The sequence below is a fragment of the Microtus oregoni genome, unplaced genomic scaffold, assembly GCF_018167655.1.
Source record: "Microtus oregoni isolate MIOR12 unplaced genomic scaffold, Mior012 000029F_ref0000214, whole genome shotgun sequence".
In the NCBI taxonomy this organism is placed as follows: Eukaryota; Metazoa; Chordata; class Mammalia; order Rodentia; family Cricetidae; genus Microtus; species Microtus oregoni.
In genome coordinates, this window is record NW_024543088.1 from 7,937,834 (window position 1) to 7,953,524 (window position 15,691).

The 15,691-nt window shown below is 41.9% G+C and overlaps 1 protein-coding gene across 1 annotated transcript in view; it reads left to right on the plus strand.

Moving 5' to 3' along the window:
- The window catches only part of LOC121464658 (zinc finger protein 420-like), a 148,818-nt gene extending 133,520 nt beyond the window's left edge, over positions 1 to 15,298 (plus strand). Inside the window, 2 exon segments of the mRNA XM_041677683.1 lie at positions 13,636 to 13,798; positions 15,211 to 15,298. Coding sequence (XP_041533617.1) covers positions 13,636 to 13,798; positions 15,211 to 15,298 — 251 coding nt within the window.
- The last annotated feature ends 393 nt before the right edge of the window (positions 15,299 to 15,691 follow it).

The window sequence follows — 15,691 nt, forward strand, 5'->3', positions numbered from 1 at the left end:
CTGCCTCCCAGGGAAAACTGTGTCATTCATATTCCTTCAAATTAATGAGTTTATTGAGATTAATACAGGAATATAGGTACAGGATTGCTTACAGGAGTAGGAATAACTGAAGTCTGTAGTATCACAAAGGCTCCCATCAGAATGGGAGCCTCAGCCAAACTAGAACCATGAACATGTCTGCATGACTTTTTTCCAACTGACTGAGACAGAGGTTCTCGTTTCTTCAGTTCTCCTTACTTACCACCTATGTAAGTTTGAGAGAAGAAGATCCTTATTAATCTTTTAGCTCCAGCCTTCCCAGCCATGGTTTAAATGCTGAGTCTTATGAACTTCCTTCCTCTTTTCATAGAATTTTGTGAGACTTAAGGAAATACTCCTACTTAGGGAAGAACATACCTGTTGTAAATTCCATATCAAACAGTGAGTCTGGAAAGCATCCATGCTAGCTATAAAGAATGATTAGTTTACATTTAGGACTGTACAGCTGCATGCATATATTTATATGCTTGTAACCACAATGAATGAAAAGAGAGGTCATTAATGAGAAACAGAGCAAGGGAGAGTGTAGGGAGGGTTTGCAAGGATGAAAGGGAAGAGGAAAATGCAATTATAATCTCAAAATTAACAGAAACTAATTATATCAAAAAGGGAAAATTGTTACACCATACTTCACCCTTTCCTTAAATGTTAGTTGGTTCCACAAGAGTGCAGTCTACCATGGAGCTCTGCAAAGACACTAAAGCTGCACACCAGTCCTGAAGTCCCTGGTGAAGCACACTTCATTGTTCACCTCCTCTGTAAGCACAGCTCCATCATGCTCAGTGACTCGGCCATAAACACTGCTTCTCTCATACATAGTTTTTCAGGAAAACCTATCATTCCTCAGCTTCCAGCCTATGATATTTGTGAGAACTCTGCTTGAGATAACCAAGCATTCCGGTCCTTCCTTTGAGCCAGTCCATCATAAATGATTCATGAACATTGCATTAGATTATGTACCTTTTTGTCAATGAGGTTTGAGTAGGTGTGTGACCTTCATTCCCACTTCCATAACAGGTTAATACCATCTGTTCACATAGCCTCCAAGCTCATGTGTCAAGCTTTACCAGAATGTTTCATTGATTTTTTTTTAAGTCTTTTGTACTTCAGTAGTGGAGAGACAGAATACTTCCCGACTAAGATAGTGTCTTTGCAGGCCATTATAAGGTTCAAAAGCAAGAACTAGCATGCATTTTTCTTTTCTCTGTATAAAAGTTGCACCTGTCAACTTCTATCACCTTTATTCCAAACAGAATTTTATTCTCGTTATATACAAGTGTACTGAATTTTGTCCTAAGAATTTTAATGGATACTGCAGTTTCACATATGATCTTGATTCTTTGTCTTCCATAAACCTTCTGATTTATGATAAGTCTGTTTTCTGGCTTTGTTCACATCTTTCCATTTCCATTTTGAAAACTCTACAGATTTTACCTCTTGACAAAATTTATTAAGTGAAAAAAAGATTTTGTGAACTTGGTAACATAGAAGCAACAAAAACTGATATACCAATTCATTGAATTCATTATTCTTATTACATTTTTCATATAAAGAAACAGATTAAGATAATGTGTTTGTAAAGTTGTTAGCTCTTTCTCTTTTGTTTTAAGAACGACTTACATTTTTTTTATCCAAGACCCTTTCCACAATATTTTTTAGTGTCACAGAGACAGAAATTTAAAGAATATTACATTTAAGCAAGTATTGGAGAAGATATGGTTTACCAATATTTGGGGTAGGAAAATATGGAGAATGAAACCCAGATGGACGGATGGACGGACGGACAGACAGACAGACAGAGTATATACAGTTTTCATATTTTATATTTTCCACTAGAGGAAGGATGGACTCCTTTTTCCCATATAGGTCAGAGAACTAGGTATGGGTGAAGAACTTAGTATTTTTCTTCCAGTATCTGTAGTTCCTTCAATCTGGGCCATTTATCCCAGAAATAGCCCTCACATTTAGTTCCAATCCAATTGTTTCTCAGTGGCTTCACTATTAATTAAGACTGATATGTGAGGTTAGGTGAAAGAAATACTGGACATTCAGGCAGCCCTGGCATTGTAGGCCCCTCAAAAGCTCTCTAAAGAAATTATCTAGGTTTTGCATAGAACTCCAGTAAGGAGCAAGGAACCCTGGATACAGCAGATAATACAGAAAGGTTTGACAAAACGGAATGAATTCTAGCATGGTGATAAAGGTTATTGTAATGTAGAAGCAAGCAATTCTGGTCCAGAAATATGTAACATGCTAGATATTCTGAAAATAAAATGTCGGCCATTTTTGTTCCAGAACTGAGGACCAAACCCAAGGTCTTGGGCTTGCTACACAAGCACTCTACCACTGATCTAAATCCACAACCCTTAACTTTTATGGACATATTTTAGAGAAAAGTAAGAAAGAAACAAAGGATTTAAGACCTATAGTGGTCCCTACCAATATCTGATGCCAGCTTATTGACTTTCCTAAAATGTATTGAACTGATCTTGCTTGTGTTTTCGGGATATCATTGCGAAGATAGGGGTTTCTAGCATTGAACTCACCAGCCCAAAGACACTCCATTAATCATTAGTTTATAATCCTATCAGGAAGGAGGAGATACAGCAAGTTGATGAGATGAAATGTAGAGGTGCCCACTGTTGAAAGGTTCAGATGAGGTGGTTCACTCCAGAACATTAATCAAGAAAAGTCAGAGTAAGGAAAATTAAATACAGGAGGAACCCTGACAATATGTGAGGAAAGCCTCTATTTGTTAATGTTTTAATGATTGTCATTACATGTCCTCATGGGAATAAAAGAAATAGTACAATGGGGATCCTTCTTTGAGAAATCAAGCCCACACTGTATATGATATTTTTAGAGGGTGGTAATATTTCTTTTATAACAATTTCAGAGGTTATAATCTATGGTCACACATGAGGAGGGATGGGTAGGATGTGGTAAATGACAACATATATACTTTCCACTATGTCCTCCAAGATCTGTTTCTTCCAACTAGAACATCACCTACTTTCCTTTTATTTTTTATTAAATTAATTTTTTAGAACAATCTTTTCTCATTTCACACACATATACCACATCTCAGTCCCTCCCCTCTTCCTGCCTCTCCTCCTTCCTTCCACCCCAGTCTCCAATCACTGCTCTAAGAGTAAAAGGCTTCCGAAGTGAAGGCATCAAAGTCTGACATATCAGTCTGAGGCAGGATTGAGACCCTCCCCCGTATATGTAAGCTGAGCAATGTATCCATTCAAAATGAATGCTCTACACAATGCCAGTTCAAATATTAAGGATAATCACCATATTTAATGTAAATCTCTCCGATAATCTGTGATAGAGGAACTCAGATCAGCACAAAATTGTGTGTATGTCCCAGATTTCTGGCTGACCAGCTTGCAAGCACCAAATTCAACCATGCTATCTGGAATATCAAGAGTATGGATGTATGCTCCATTCAATTTCTAGTGGACTTTTGTTACATTCATCTTCGGGTTTTGCATTTTAGAAATTATGTAGATATAAGAAGTTATCTCAAACCTTTTCAAGTATACAAAGCAACATTAACGATACAGTTATGCCTTGTTTAGTTTAATTATAACTCATGAATGTAGGAATATAATCAGTCAAATTACAAACATTAACAATTTCTTCAGATTTCTTGTTAACACTTATTCAAATTTTATGTCAAATTTGATTATCTCTGAAATGCTTGTAGCAGATCAGAGAGCATGAAATAAAACAGTACCCTCTAGACAGTACAAGACTATTGTAGTCATGAACTCCAAAGTCAAGCCAGTCAACACTCAAGCATGGAAGAGAAAGGCGCTCACAGGCCCCCACGCATTACTGAAAAACTGGTGGTAGTTGATGGCTTTTGGAGGAGGAAGGGGCAGTTTAATTTAGGGTGTGAATGCCAGGTAGTTTGAGCAAACTTAGTGATGGCTCTTACACATGAGCATATGGATGTGAAAATAATAAGGCTAACTAAAGGATACAACAATTTTATTTTTAATTATTATAAGGGGGAAACTCATGAAACAGGAAATGAAAAATCCAACCATAGCAGTGTCCAGCCAGAATGGCACAAGAGAGAGCAATGGGCAGTGCACAGGTTTTTCCTCGGGTCCCAGAAACCCACACCTTACCTGGGCTCCATTTCCTAAGGATAATATGCTCAGAAGGTTTTGCCATCATATGGGCATACAGGGTTGTCCTAGGTAGGCTATTTAAAACAAAACTAAAGGCATGGGGTTAGGAATGTTGGAAATAAGAGAGTAGATCAGGAATAATTTAAGAGGAATGAAGGAAATATGATCAAAGTACTCTGTACACATGGATGAAATTCTCACAGAATTGTAAAATTGTATATGTAAAAGGTCACAGCACAATAGCATTAAAATCTGATGGAAACTTTTATCTTTTAAAAGAAAAGAACGAGGAAGTCACTGTCAGTGAAATTGAGATTTTGACATTGGACTAGAAGCATTTTTTCTGCAAACCCAGATAATGGGCCTGGCTAAGTTGATTCACCTGTGCTTTTAATTGTCTTCTTTCTCTATCCTTAGGAAGAATTATATAAATCCTGTAATTCTTATTGCACAATTCCACAAATGTTTTCCTTATCTTCAGGGAAAGGTCATCTTAAGTGGCATTTCATATTCTTTCTTTCAGTGAATAAGTATTTGACTCTGAAGTACCCTAGCACCTGACTGAAACGTGGGAAGTGTATGACTCAGTTACTTAATTTTATTTTGGTTTTTTGAGACAAGGTTTCTTTGTGTAGCTTTGGAGCCTATCCTGGAACTCACTCTATAGGACAGGTGGCCTGATATTAGTTACTTAATTTTAAGAAGAATTCATCATTGTTTCTGTATTCCCTGTCAACTCTGTAATTATTTTAGATACCTTCTGTACTAGGGATTTTATTGCTGTGAAGAGACACCATAACCACTGCAACTCTAATGAAGGAAAACCTTTAATAGGGCCTGGCTTACAGTTTCAGAGGTTTATAGTCCATTATCATCATTGCAGGGCATGGAGGCATGCAGGTAGTCATGGTTCTTTAGAAGGATCTGCAAATGGAGAAGGAGCTACATCTTGATCCCACAGGAAAGAAAATGTGCTCGGAAACACTAGGCATGGCTTGAGTATATGACACCTCAAAGCTCTTCCACACCATGTCATACATCTCCCAACAAGGACACACTTACTCCAACAAGGGCACACCCCTAATAATATAAGATCCATATAAGCTTATAGGGACAACTGCATCCAATTAACACACCTCCAAGATACCCTTAGAAGGGAGAATGACCAGCTTTATGGTGTCTCTAATAGAAGAGGTTTTTGATGAGGAGAGCACTTTTTCTTACAGGAAAGCATGATCATTTGGCTGACAAATAAGTTTAGAAGAAACACAGTGAATGCAGAGGAAAAACTACTTTCTCCTTTCAACCATATGAGGTCCCTGTTGGGGACTCCACAACATAACAGAACTTAAAAGAGAAAAGTATGAAGACTTGCCTAACACAAGCTTTCACAACTCCAGAGCCTTCCTGAGGAAGGGAAACCTTCAGCAGTGCTAAGATCTGAGATTTTCTACCAGAGTTCATGGAAAGTGGAACATTATAGAGTGGACAAAATTAAACCAATAAGAGTCAAGCAAGGGAATACAAATAGAGAGGGCTTTTTGCTCGTGTCTCCTTTGTGTGTGCCTTCATCAGTGTTCAGATATGAAGGTGTTCTTTCCTCCATGGAGGGACATGTGGTGCTTCTGACCTGCTTCAGGAAATTGTCAGAAAGCCCTTACTTTTTAAAATTATATTTTCTTTTCCTTTCTGTTACTTATTTTAAAAGAAAACAATCATTTTTCATTTTACATCCCAATTTCAGTTCCTATTCCCACCTCTCCTCCCATTCTTTCCAACTTACCCATCCCAGCACACCTCCCATCCACTACTCATAGAGAGAAGGTAAGGCACATAGCTTTGGGGAAGGTCCAAGGCCCTCCCTCTTATATCTAGGCTGAGCAAGCTATCCATCCAAAGAGAAAAGGTTCTAAAAAAGACAGTAGAAGCAGTAGGGACATATCCTGGTTCCACTGCCAGTTGCCCTGCAGTCTGCCCCAGCCATGCAATTGTCAAACACATTCAGAGAGACAAGTTTGGAGCTATGCTGGTTCCTTCCCTGTTCTGCTGGCATTGTTCAGCTCCCATTAGCTCATGTAAACTGTTTCAGTTGGTGCCCCCATCATGATCTTGTCCTCTTTGCTCATATTCTCATTCCTCCCACTCTTCAATTGGATTTTGGAAGCTCAGTCCAGTGCTCCGAAGTGGGTGTCTGTATCCATCAGTTGCTGGATGAAGGTTCTATGGTGATATTTAAGATATTCATTGATATGACTACAGGGCAAGACTAGTTTGGGCCCCATCCCCTCTATAGCTTAAAGTCTTAGCTGGGGTCATCCTTATGGATTCCTGGGAATTTCTCTAGAGCCAGGTTTCTTGCTAGCCGTATAACAACTCTCTGAATAAAGATATCTTTTTCCTTGCTCTCATCTATGTTCTTCCTCCATCTCGACTATCCCATTCCCTCAAGTTCTCCTCCTCTCCCCCTTTCTCCATTCCTCTCTTCCTCTTCCTTTTCTGCCCTCCCTACTCCCCCACAACCATGCTCCAAATTTTGACAGGTAATCTTGTCTTTTTCCCTTTCCATGTGGATCTATGTATTTTTTAGCATTCTCCTTGATACTTAGCTTCCCTAAGATCATAGACTATAGGCTCCATATCCTTTCCTTTACAGCTAGTATCCACTTATGAGTGACTACATATCATGTTCATCTTTCTGGGTCTGGGTTGCTTTCATTCATTTGCATGCAAATTTCAAGATGCCATTATTTTTTACCACTGAGTGGTACTCTAATGTGTAAGTGTACCACATTTTCTTAATCCATATTTCAGTTGAGGGGCATCTAGATTGTTTCCAGGATCTTGCTATTACAAATAATTCTGCTATAAGCATAGTTGAACAAATGTCCTTGTAGTATGATTGGGCATCTTTTGGGTATACGCCCAACAGTGGGATTGCTCTGTCCTGAGTTAGGTTGATTCTCAAATTTCTGAGAAATAACCGTACTGATTTCCAGAGTGTTTGTAGAAGTTTGCGTTCCCACCACCAATGGAGGAGTGTTCCCCTTACTCCACATCCTCTACAGCATAAGCAGTCATTACTGTTTATGGTCTTCGCCATTCTGCCTGCTGCAAGGTGGGATCTGAGAGTTGTTTTGATGGCATTTCCCTAATGATTAAAAATACTGAACATTTCTTTAAGTGTCTTTCATCCATTTGAGATTCTTCTGTTCAGATTTTTCTGTTGAGTTCTGTATCCCATTTTTAATTGTATTATTTGGAATTTTGATTTCTAATGTCTTGAGTTTTTTATACATTGTGGAAATCAGTCCTTTGTCTGATGTGGGGTTGGTGAATATCTTTTCTCATTCAGTAGGCTGCCTTTTTGTCTTATTGACTGTGGCCTTGCTAGGCTGTATAATCAGCTTCATGGGAAGAGCAGAGACCATCCTCACATCCATTCTTGTGCTCAAAACACTTGTCTAGTCACCATGTTTTCAGGTAGCATATTCTGAGCACCACCAAATAGGAAATGGGGACAAAGCACTGGGTATAATTTCTGATTCGCATTTGTGTATGATCCTAAAATGCAGCATTTAGTGCAATTATTAATTTAAACATTAACCTTAGTATACTCTGTTCTATGTACATCATTTTGAATCATCTTTTCAGTTATCCTTGTTTAACAAGTATCTGGTGACTGAAATATACAAGTTAATTGATCCAACTGGAATAGTCTTGACTAAGTCTTTGAGACTTTAGTATTCAGAAGGTTAACTAACTACTGAAGTACCTTGGAAATTTTAAATTGACAGTTGTAATAACATTATATTTAGATGTGTGTAAAGTCTATAGCTGATTAAATGCTAAAACCTGGACTGTCCACAGGGACATGCCCAACACTAATCACCAATAGATTTACAACAGAAAAATACATCAGGAACACCAGACAGATTGTCAGAGGCACAATGTCAAGAAGGAGCATGCCATTTCCTTAACTCTCCCTGGAATCTTCCTTGGTGGTTTTTCATATTCAGTGGTGGTTTCGATTAAGAACTCGCTTACATGCATGGCAGTGTAGTTTCACTTTGTTTTTCCCCGGGTGTTACTTTGATCAAGCAGTTTTTTCAAGCTATACAGAAAACAGTCCTTCCCTAAAGAATTGTTACATCCAGGGTGAGCTTTAATTAAGAGCACTAGTCATTTGAAGCAAATGTCTGAATAATCATTCACTTCCTAAGTGCTTGAGGAATTTCAATATTAAAGGAACTTCAGGTTCCCAGCAGCACCGTGCTCAAAGGGTCCACTCAGAAGTGTCTCTGTGAGAAACAGAACCTCCTCCTGGCCATAACTACTTCCTGAGTGTACTGAACAGACTCATAATAGTCCTGAACACAATCAAACAGAGGAATATAAAACATACTTCTGTCTCGTAGGATAGAAAACCTAAACCAAACTTAGGTTAATGTACAGGAATCCTTGGGATACTTGTGGAAATGAAGGATTGCTTCCCTGTCACTATGAGAGTTTGAATTGAGTACCAGAATTCTCATCATAGCCCACATGAAAATAAAAGGATTAACTAGGTTAAGTTCATAGTACTAAAATTCTTTCTGATCAATATAGCTTCTACTCCATCTATTAAAAACACATAGAGGAGGCAGGCGGATCTCTGTGAGTTCGAGACCAGCCTGGTCTACAAGAGCTAGTTCCAGGACAGGCTCCAAAACCACAGAGAAACCCTGTCTCGAAAAACCAAAAAAAAAAAAAAAACACATAGAGGAGATCCGGCATGCAGGCCCCTGGGGCAGATGCGGGATAGTCCAAGCATGAAACAGTGAAGCCCACACTGAGAGCAGATCGCCCCACTAAAATTAAATCAAGTAGGTTTTTTGGGGCCTGGCCTGCAGAGGGTTAGGCCTTTTATTGGCGAGGTCCACGGGCGAACAGGGAGCCTGGTCCTGTCCCTGAAGACCCTCCTGAGTTGGGAGAGTGTTCTGGGCCCACAGCGGGACACAGGAAATGGAGCGGGGGCATTCCCAGACCCTCTTGAACCCCAGGTATTCTGCGAGGGCTGGTCCCCTCTGGTGGGGCTGCTCCTGCTCTGCTCTGACCTCTCTCTCCCTGACCCATCCCAGCTTGCATCCAGGGGCCTTCTTCACTCCTCCTCCCTTCCGCGGGGCATCACCATTCACAATAGACACAAATAGCATAAAATATCTTGGGGTAACTCTGACCAAGGAAGTGAAAGACCTATTTGACAAGAACATTAAGTCTTTGAAGAAAGAAATTGAAGAGGATACCAGAAAATGGAAGGATCTCCCTTGCTCTTGGATTGGGAGGAACAACATAGTAAAAATGGCAATTCTACCAAAGGCAATCCCCATCAAGGTCCCATTAAAATTCTTCACAGATCTTGAGAGGACAATAATCAACTTTATATGGAAAAACAAAAAACCCAGGATAGCCAAAACAATCTTATACAATAAAGGAACTTCTGGAGGCATTGCCATCCCTGACTTCAAACTCTATTACAGAGCTATAGTAATGAAAACAGTGTGGTATTGGCATAAAAACAGAGAAGTCGACCAATGGAATCGTATAGAAGACCCGGATGTTAACCCACAAACTTATGAACACCTCATTTTCGATAAAGGAGCTAAAAGTATACAATGCAAGAAAGAAAGCATCTTCAACAAATGGTGCTTTGTGGATAGCAGGTGCTGTCCCCTGTCAACTGAATCTCAGGACGTTTGGAAGACAGTGAAGTCTCTTTGTATGCAAGATTGGTGAGATGAAAGGCAGGCACATAAAGAATGGCTTTGTGCATTCTTGTCTAGGGTGGATAAGTATATCTCCTGGGCTGGAGAAGTGTGTTCATGAAAGTGTGATATCTCACAATTAATTATTGCAAAGGCCAAGCTGTCTGAAGTACCAAGGATGCAACTGGGTCCAGGCCTCTTTCAAGGTTTCTGGAATTTGCTGGTGATCCTTTATACCATGCTTTCTAGAAACTAACATTCTGGATAGATTTGCAGATCATATTCTCCCCCCCCCCCGTATCTCACTTCTTCTTTACCACAGCAGCACTCTATATGTTCATAAAACATTTTCATTCCAGTTTTGCAAATGCTTTAGATTCCAATAGGTTCTCAACTTATTAATCTCTACAAGACCCTATTTAGAACAAAAGGTTGATAATCACATTTACAGGATTAGGACTTCAACATCTTAAATGGAACAGATCACCTAACAGACCTCCTCAGCCCTAGGTTCCAAGGAACATGCTTTCGTTGAGAAAGTCCAGAGATCTGGAGAAAAAGAATTCCAGGCTGACCATGGACTGCATCCACTTTACAGGGACTGTCAGAAGTAGAAAGTTGTTGTTAGGCTATAACAAAGCTCTTTGCTTCAATAACACCAGCTCTCCAATTCCTGCCCTTCTCATGATCTCCTAATGGGCATTGTACTCAAAGCAAGAAGTGCCAGCCATTCACAAGCACATAGATCATAACTGGTGACTGCAGACCAAGGGATTTGGTTTCTGTTTATGGTGCTTATTGAAGCACCATAGTGTGCCCTACATCATGTTCTATCCCATGCCTCTTCTTCTGTATGTGTGTGAATGTGCATGTGTGTTTCCAACTTACGGTGCCTATACTTAGCCCAGACTGATCTCTGACTTGCCACTGCTCTTTCTTCCATTTATTGATTCAAGGTTTGGACCATTATATTCTTTCCATGAGGGTATTTTTCTATATATCTGAGGACTCATCTGGGCTCCTGTGGCTCCAGCCAGAACTGTCAAGAGTAAATCACATCTTCACTCACAACCTCATAGCTTGAGTGAGCTCTGCTGATTCACTCGGGGAAATTTTTATCACTACCTGTATGACTTCTCTTTGTTTGGAACCCACCAATCTCTAAAAGTCTGAGGATCTTCCCCAGATGCTGTTCACTTCAGAGGACTCATCCCTCCCAATCCCCATCATCCTGGCCTAATTTCTCAGGATCATTTATTTCTCATCTTACTCAGTATGAGCCTTAAGAAAGGGAAGAGCCATTCCTGCACAGTGCTTTGAAAGTGAGCCTTCAACTCCACACAGATAATGTTTCTAATGAAGCGGCGAGCTAGATCTATGGCTTTTAAAGGAGGATGTGCCAAAGAGCTTCCTTTCTGACGTCAGAGAGGCTCCTTATATGGCACCTTGGTTTCAGGTCATTTTTGGAGTGAGGAAATTAGCCAGAGAGGAAAGGGCTGTACCATGGGCTGCAGCAGACCCCTCCCTGGGCATTCTATTGTATCCTGGAGAGCCCTGGCCTTCTATGTGATGTCACCTGTGCGGTGGCAGCACCAACTGCCGCTGGGGCATCGGTTCATTGCCTACAGGTTTTGGTCATAGCCATGTTGGCAAGACTGAGCAGGCTTCTTGGGAGACAGAAGGGAGAGCATCACGAGACTAGAGGGAGGCAGAAGGAAGCTGGCCTTCAACCTCAGTGTCGCACATCAAGACATAAATGGTTCTGGACAAAACGCAGTGAGTCCTGTATAGGGAGTGGGGAACTACTTGATGATGGAAGGCTTCAACTTGGTTTTTCATGGTGGGACACTGGATCATAGAGCTTTTGGGAGGTAATGGATTTATCTTGCTTCTCTTCATTCCTGAAGAGTAGACCTGGAGTCTAGGATTTCTGAAGGATAGATTGGCAGAGAGCCAGTAATGGTCAACCCTGCAGCTGCTGTGCTAGGGCCCTCTGCATTGACTCTAAGTGGGAAGGAAGTAGAGAGGGATGAATGAGGTTTCAGTTTAAGCACTATACTTCAGCACAGTGGATTTCTTTTGGTTGTGGGTCACTAATAACGGAGAGTACAGTCCCCTGGCTAAAGCTGGAGGATCTCACATTATACCTCAGAGTCACTTGCAGGGCAGGAGCCATCAAGTATTGCTAAGGCTTCTGAGTCCTGCCTTTAAATAGCCCATCATCTTTAACTTGAGTGTAGGAATGAGCCATCACTCTTTCTGAAAGTGTGTTCTTAGTGTGTGAGGGCTCACCTGCAGATGCCCTGTCCTTAGGTGTCTCCAGCCTGTCCTGTCACTGGGTGATCTCACCTTTGCTAACGTCATGAGTGATGGAATGTATTCTGCTGAAATTTGGGGGAAATTTTCATCATGACCCATGTGACTTATCTTTGGTCTGACAGGAAACCCACAATCCCTATCACACCCACACATTGTAACAGCCCTGTGGATCTTTCCTGAGGAGCTCATTCAGTTCATGGAACTGAAGTTCCTTCCAAATCAACATGAGCTAATTTCTCAGTATCTTCCGCTTCTCATCTTATTAATTAGATATCTTCGGAGGGGAAGAGCCATTCCTTAAGAATATTTGGAAAATGAGTCTTGACCTCCATACATGGTGAAGTATTAAATTAGAATTAATGAGAGTCTAACTAATCAGAGAGATCTCTGGATTGGAAGAAGGAGGTGTTGAAGAGCTTCCCCTGTGTCTCAGGGAAGGCACCTGGAAAAGACAGCTTGGCTTTTGGTAATTGGGGAAGAGACGGTTATGAGATAAGTGATGGCAGTTGGCAGTGACCCTAACAGTTTATTCTCTGCACATTCTATTGCATCCTGGAGAGTCATTGACCTCTTTTGTGAAATCATCAGTGTTGTGTCTTTGGGGAACTCATTAAGTACTTATAGGGTTCACCAGAAGACACATTGGTAAGATTGAGCACACCGATTGGCAGAGAGATCTGACTTTTGAAGAGGGGGTTGGGGCTTGAACTGGACTTCCAGAAATGAAGTTCAGTAGCTGGGATCTTTGGAAGAGATGGTTCTATGCTGCCTCTGGGTTAATAAAGTGCAAACCCATGGTCAAGGATTGGTGATGGTTAGTTTGGCAGAAAGCCAGGAGTTGACAAGGCTACAGCTGCTGTTCTGTGAGTTCCTTCATTTATTTGGAGTGGCAAAGAAGGCCAGCAGGAGGCAGAGACAATTAAGGTGTGAGAGTAGGGTGTTGCTAGAACTCATATCAGTAGATTCTTTAGGGCCTGTGGGTATCTCATGTGAAAATCCCCATCTATGCCGCAGGGTCTCAGACATTTAGTTACTTTCATTCCTGGCCACGGGTGAAACAGATTCGTCATGCTAAGCACTAGAGACTCGAGGAATTTTCTGCATCACATCAGATATGAGTTGATACTTCCAAAGCAGCATGGCTGGGTGACATATGCCTTCCAGGGCCAGTGGGGCTGCATAGGGCTGATGCACATAGCTCACCACAGTGAATGGAGACAGAGGCATGGCTTATGGGCTCCCAGCTTAAGGATACTTGTCCTGCTCTTTGGGGTCTTCACTGAGTTTCATGCATTCACTCTTCCTCAGGCTCTCATGAACTCAACATGATCTCTCCTGGTCCTGTGCCATACTACTGTATAAATTTACTTATGTTAATCTACCTGCAGGGAGTACCGGAAAGACAGCAACCCCAACTTCTGTCACTGAGCAGGAGCAGCGGATGAACAAGGTGGCTACACTGACCCTGCAGCTTCAGATGATGACCCAAGAAAGGAATGAACTTCGTGGAATCCTGGCTAATTCTACCAACAAGGACTTGAACAACAACAGGTAGTCCTTTTGTTCAGTTTCTTGGTAACTGTCTTGACCCTACTGAGTCAAACCCAGCATTCCTCAGGTCACAGGAGACTGCATGTCCTTCTGCCCAAACTAATTGTCCTGAGGGCATCTGAGAGGCATAGCTGAAATCTGGGAAGGAGTGATATCAGGACACAGGCTGTGTGATTCCTCCAAATGAAAAGCAGAGCCTGTGGCCTGGATCAGTCTGGGGATGGGGCAATAGTTTGTGAGCTCTCAGCATACATTTCATGAGGCTTTGACAGGTGTTGGCTTGTGGACGATGCTAGGTGCTGTGAGTTTATGGTGAGTCTTTGTGCTTAACCAGCAGGTGCTTGAGTACTGGCTGCTCCTTGGGAGCAACTGCAGGAGCCTGGTCATCTTGGTCCTTCTCAGTGTGTGACTTGAATTCTGAACATCATCCCTGCTCTTCTCTAGTCTGGTTTCTTATATTCTGAGACAATTCCACACCTCCCTGTATTTATTTGGTATTCATCGTCTGTGTCTCTGTGTTAGTGTGTGTGTGTGTGTGTGTCTGTGTGTTAGTACGTGTGTGTTAGTGTGTGTGAGTGTATGTGCGTGTGTCTGCATGTGTGAGTGTGTGTCTGTGTGAGTGCATTGTGTGTGTGTATGTGTGTATGTGTGTCTGTGTATACGCCTGGCAGTTGGAAGTGTGTGGCAGGGCTTGTTGTTCTTTCTGTGTCACAGTTTCCAGGTGATGCCAGCACTAAGGTCAGGCAACTCCACTCCGACCATGTGCTCACCTTGGCAGCCCATTGAAACCCACTGGAGACTTATAAATCTATCCTTAAGTCTCGTTCCAGGAAATACTGATTCAGAAATGTCTGCAAAGGAAGCAATATGTATTATCCTGTTGTGGGAGCTGCTGGCTGCGTTCCTGCAGCACCCAGCTCCCGGCCACCTGGCTAGCTTATGCCCTGAAATAACAGACAAATTGTATTCTTTTAAACACTGCTTGGCCCATTATATCTAGCCTCTTCATAGCTAACTCTCACACCTGTACTAGCCCATTTCTAAAAATGTGTGTAGCACCCCAAGGTGCACTTACTGGGAAGATTCTAGCCTATGTCCATTTTGGGTCGGAGCTTCATCACGTCTGCCCCAGAGAGGAGAGCTATCGAGTCTCTGCTTACTTCCCCTTCCTCCCAGCATTCTGGACTGTTTTTCTAGTTCACCATGGTGTGTATTTCTCAGTTCAATTTCTAGCAGCTTTAAAAGTGGAGAAAAAAGAAACTCAGGTGTTGTCTTATCCTTGAGGAAGCAAAGAGTGAATGAGCCCAGCTCAAATGTAATGCATTGTGCAGTTGAGTAGAGCTGGTGGGAGCTCAAAAGCTGGCAGGGCAGGTCCCCAACAGACCTGTGTCCCCGCTGTCTTCCTCCCCTAGGTTTGAAAACCTCCAGCATGATCTGGAACTGGCCACAGTCCAGGATGAGAGCCTCCTGCAGACAGACCTGCTACAGCAGGAGCCCTGAGTGTGCCAGGCCAATGAGCCACCATTGACTACTATCCCCTGCAACCTTGGCATTCATGGGGTGGGTTTTCTTCCTTGACGTTTGTTTCCCATGTGTGGTCAGGTCCTGGTTTTGTCATAGGTCCAGTGAGGCTTCCTATGCATCTGATTGCCTTTCCTTCTCTGACAGCTCCGCTTTGGAGAACTGAGGAGGCTGAAGGAAGCTTCACACATTCTCCACTCGAGCAGCAACACCTACTGAGAAGCAGACCCCTCCTTGTAGCTGTGAACAAATGAGTAAGAACAATCTCCACCTCCTGCAGCGGATCCATCGCCAATCTGATTCATGTTCTGTTGTCCCACTATTCCTGGAGAAAGGAAATCATCAGAAAGAAGCCTGACATTCAGAGGACCC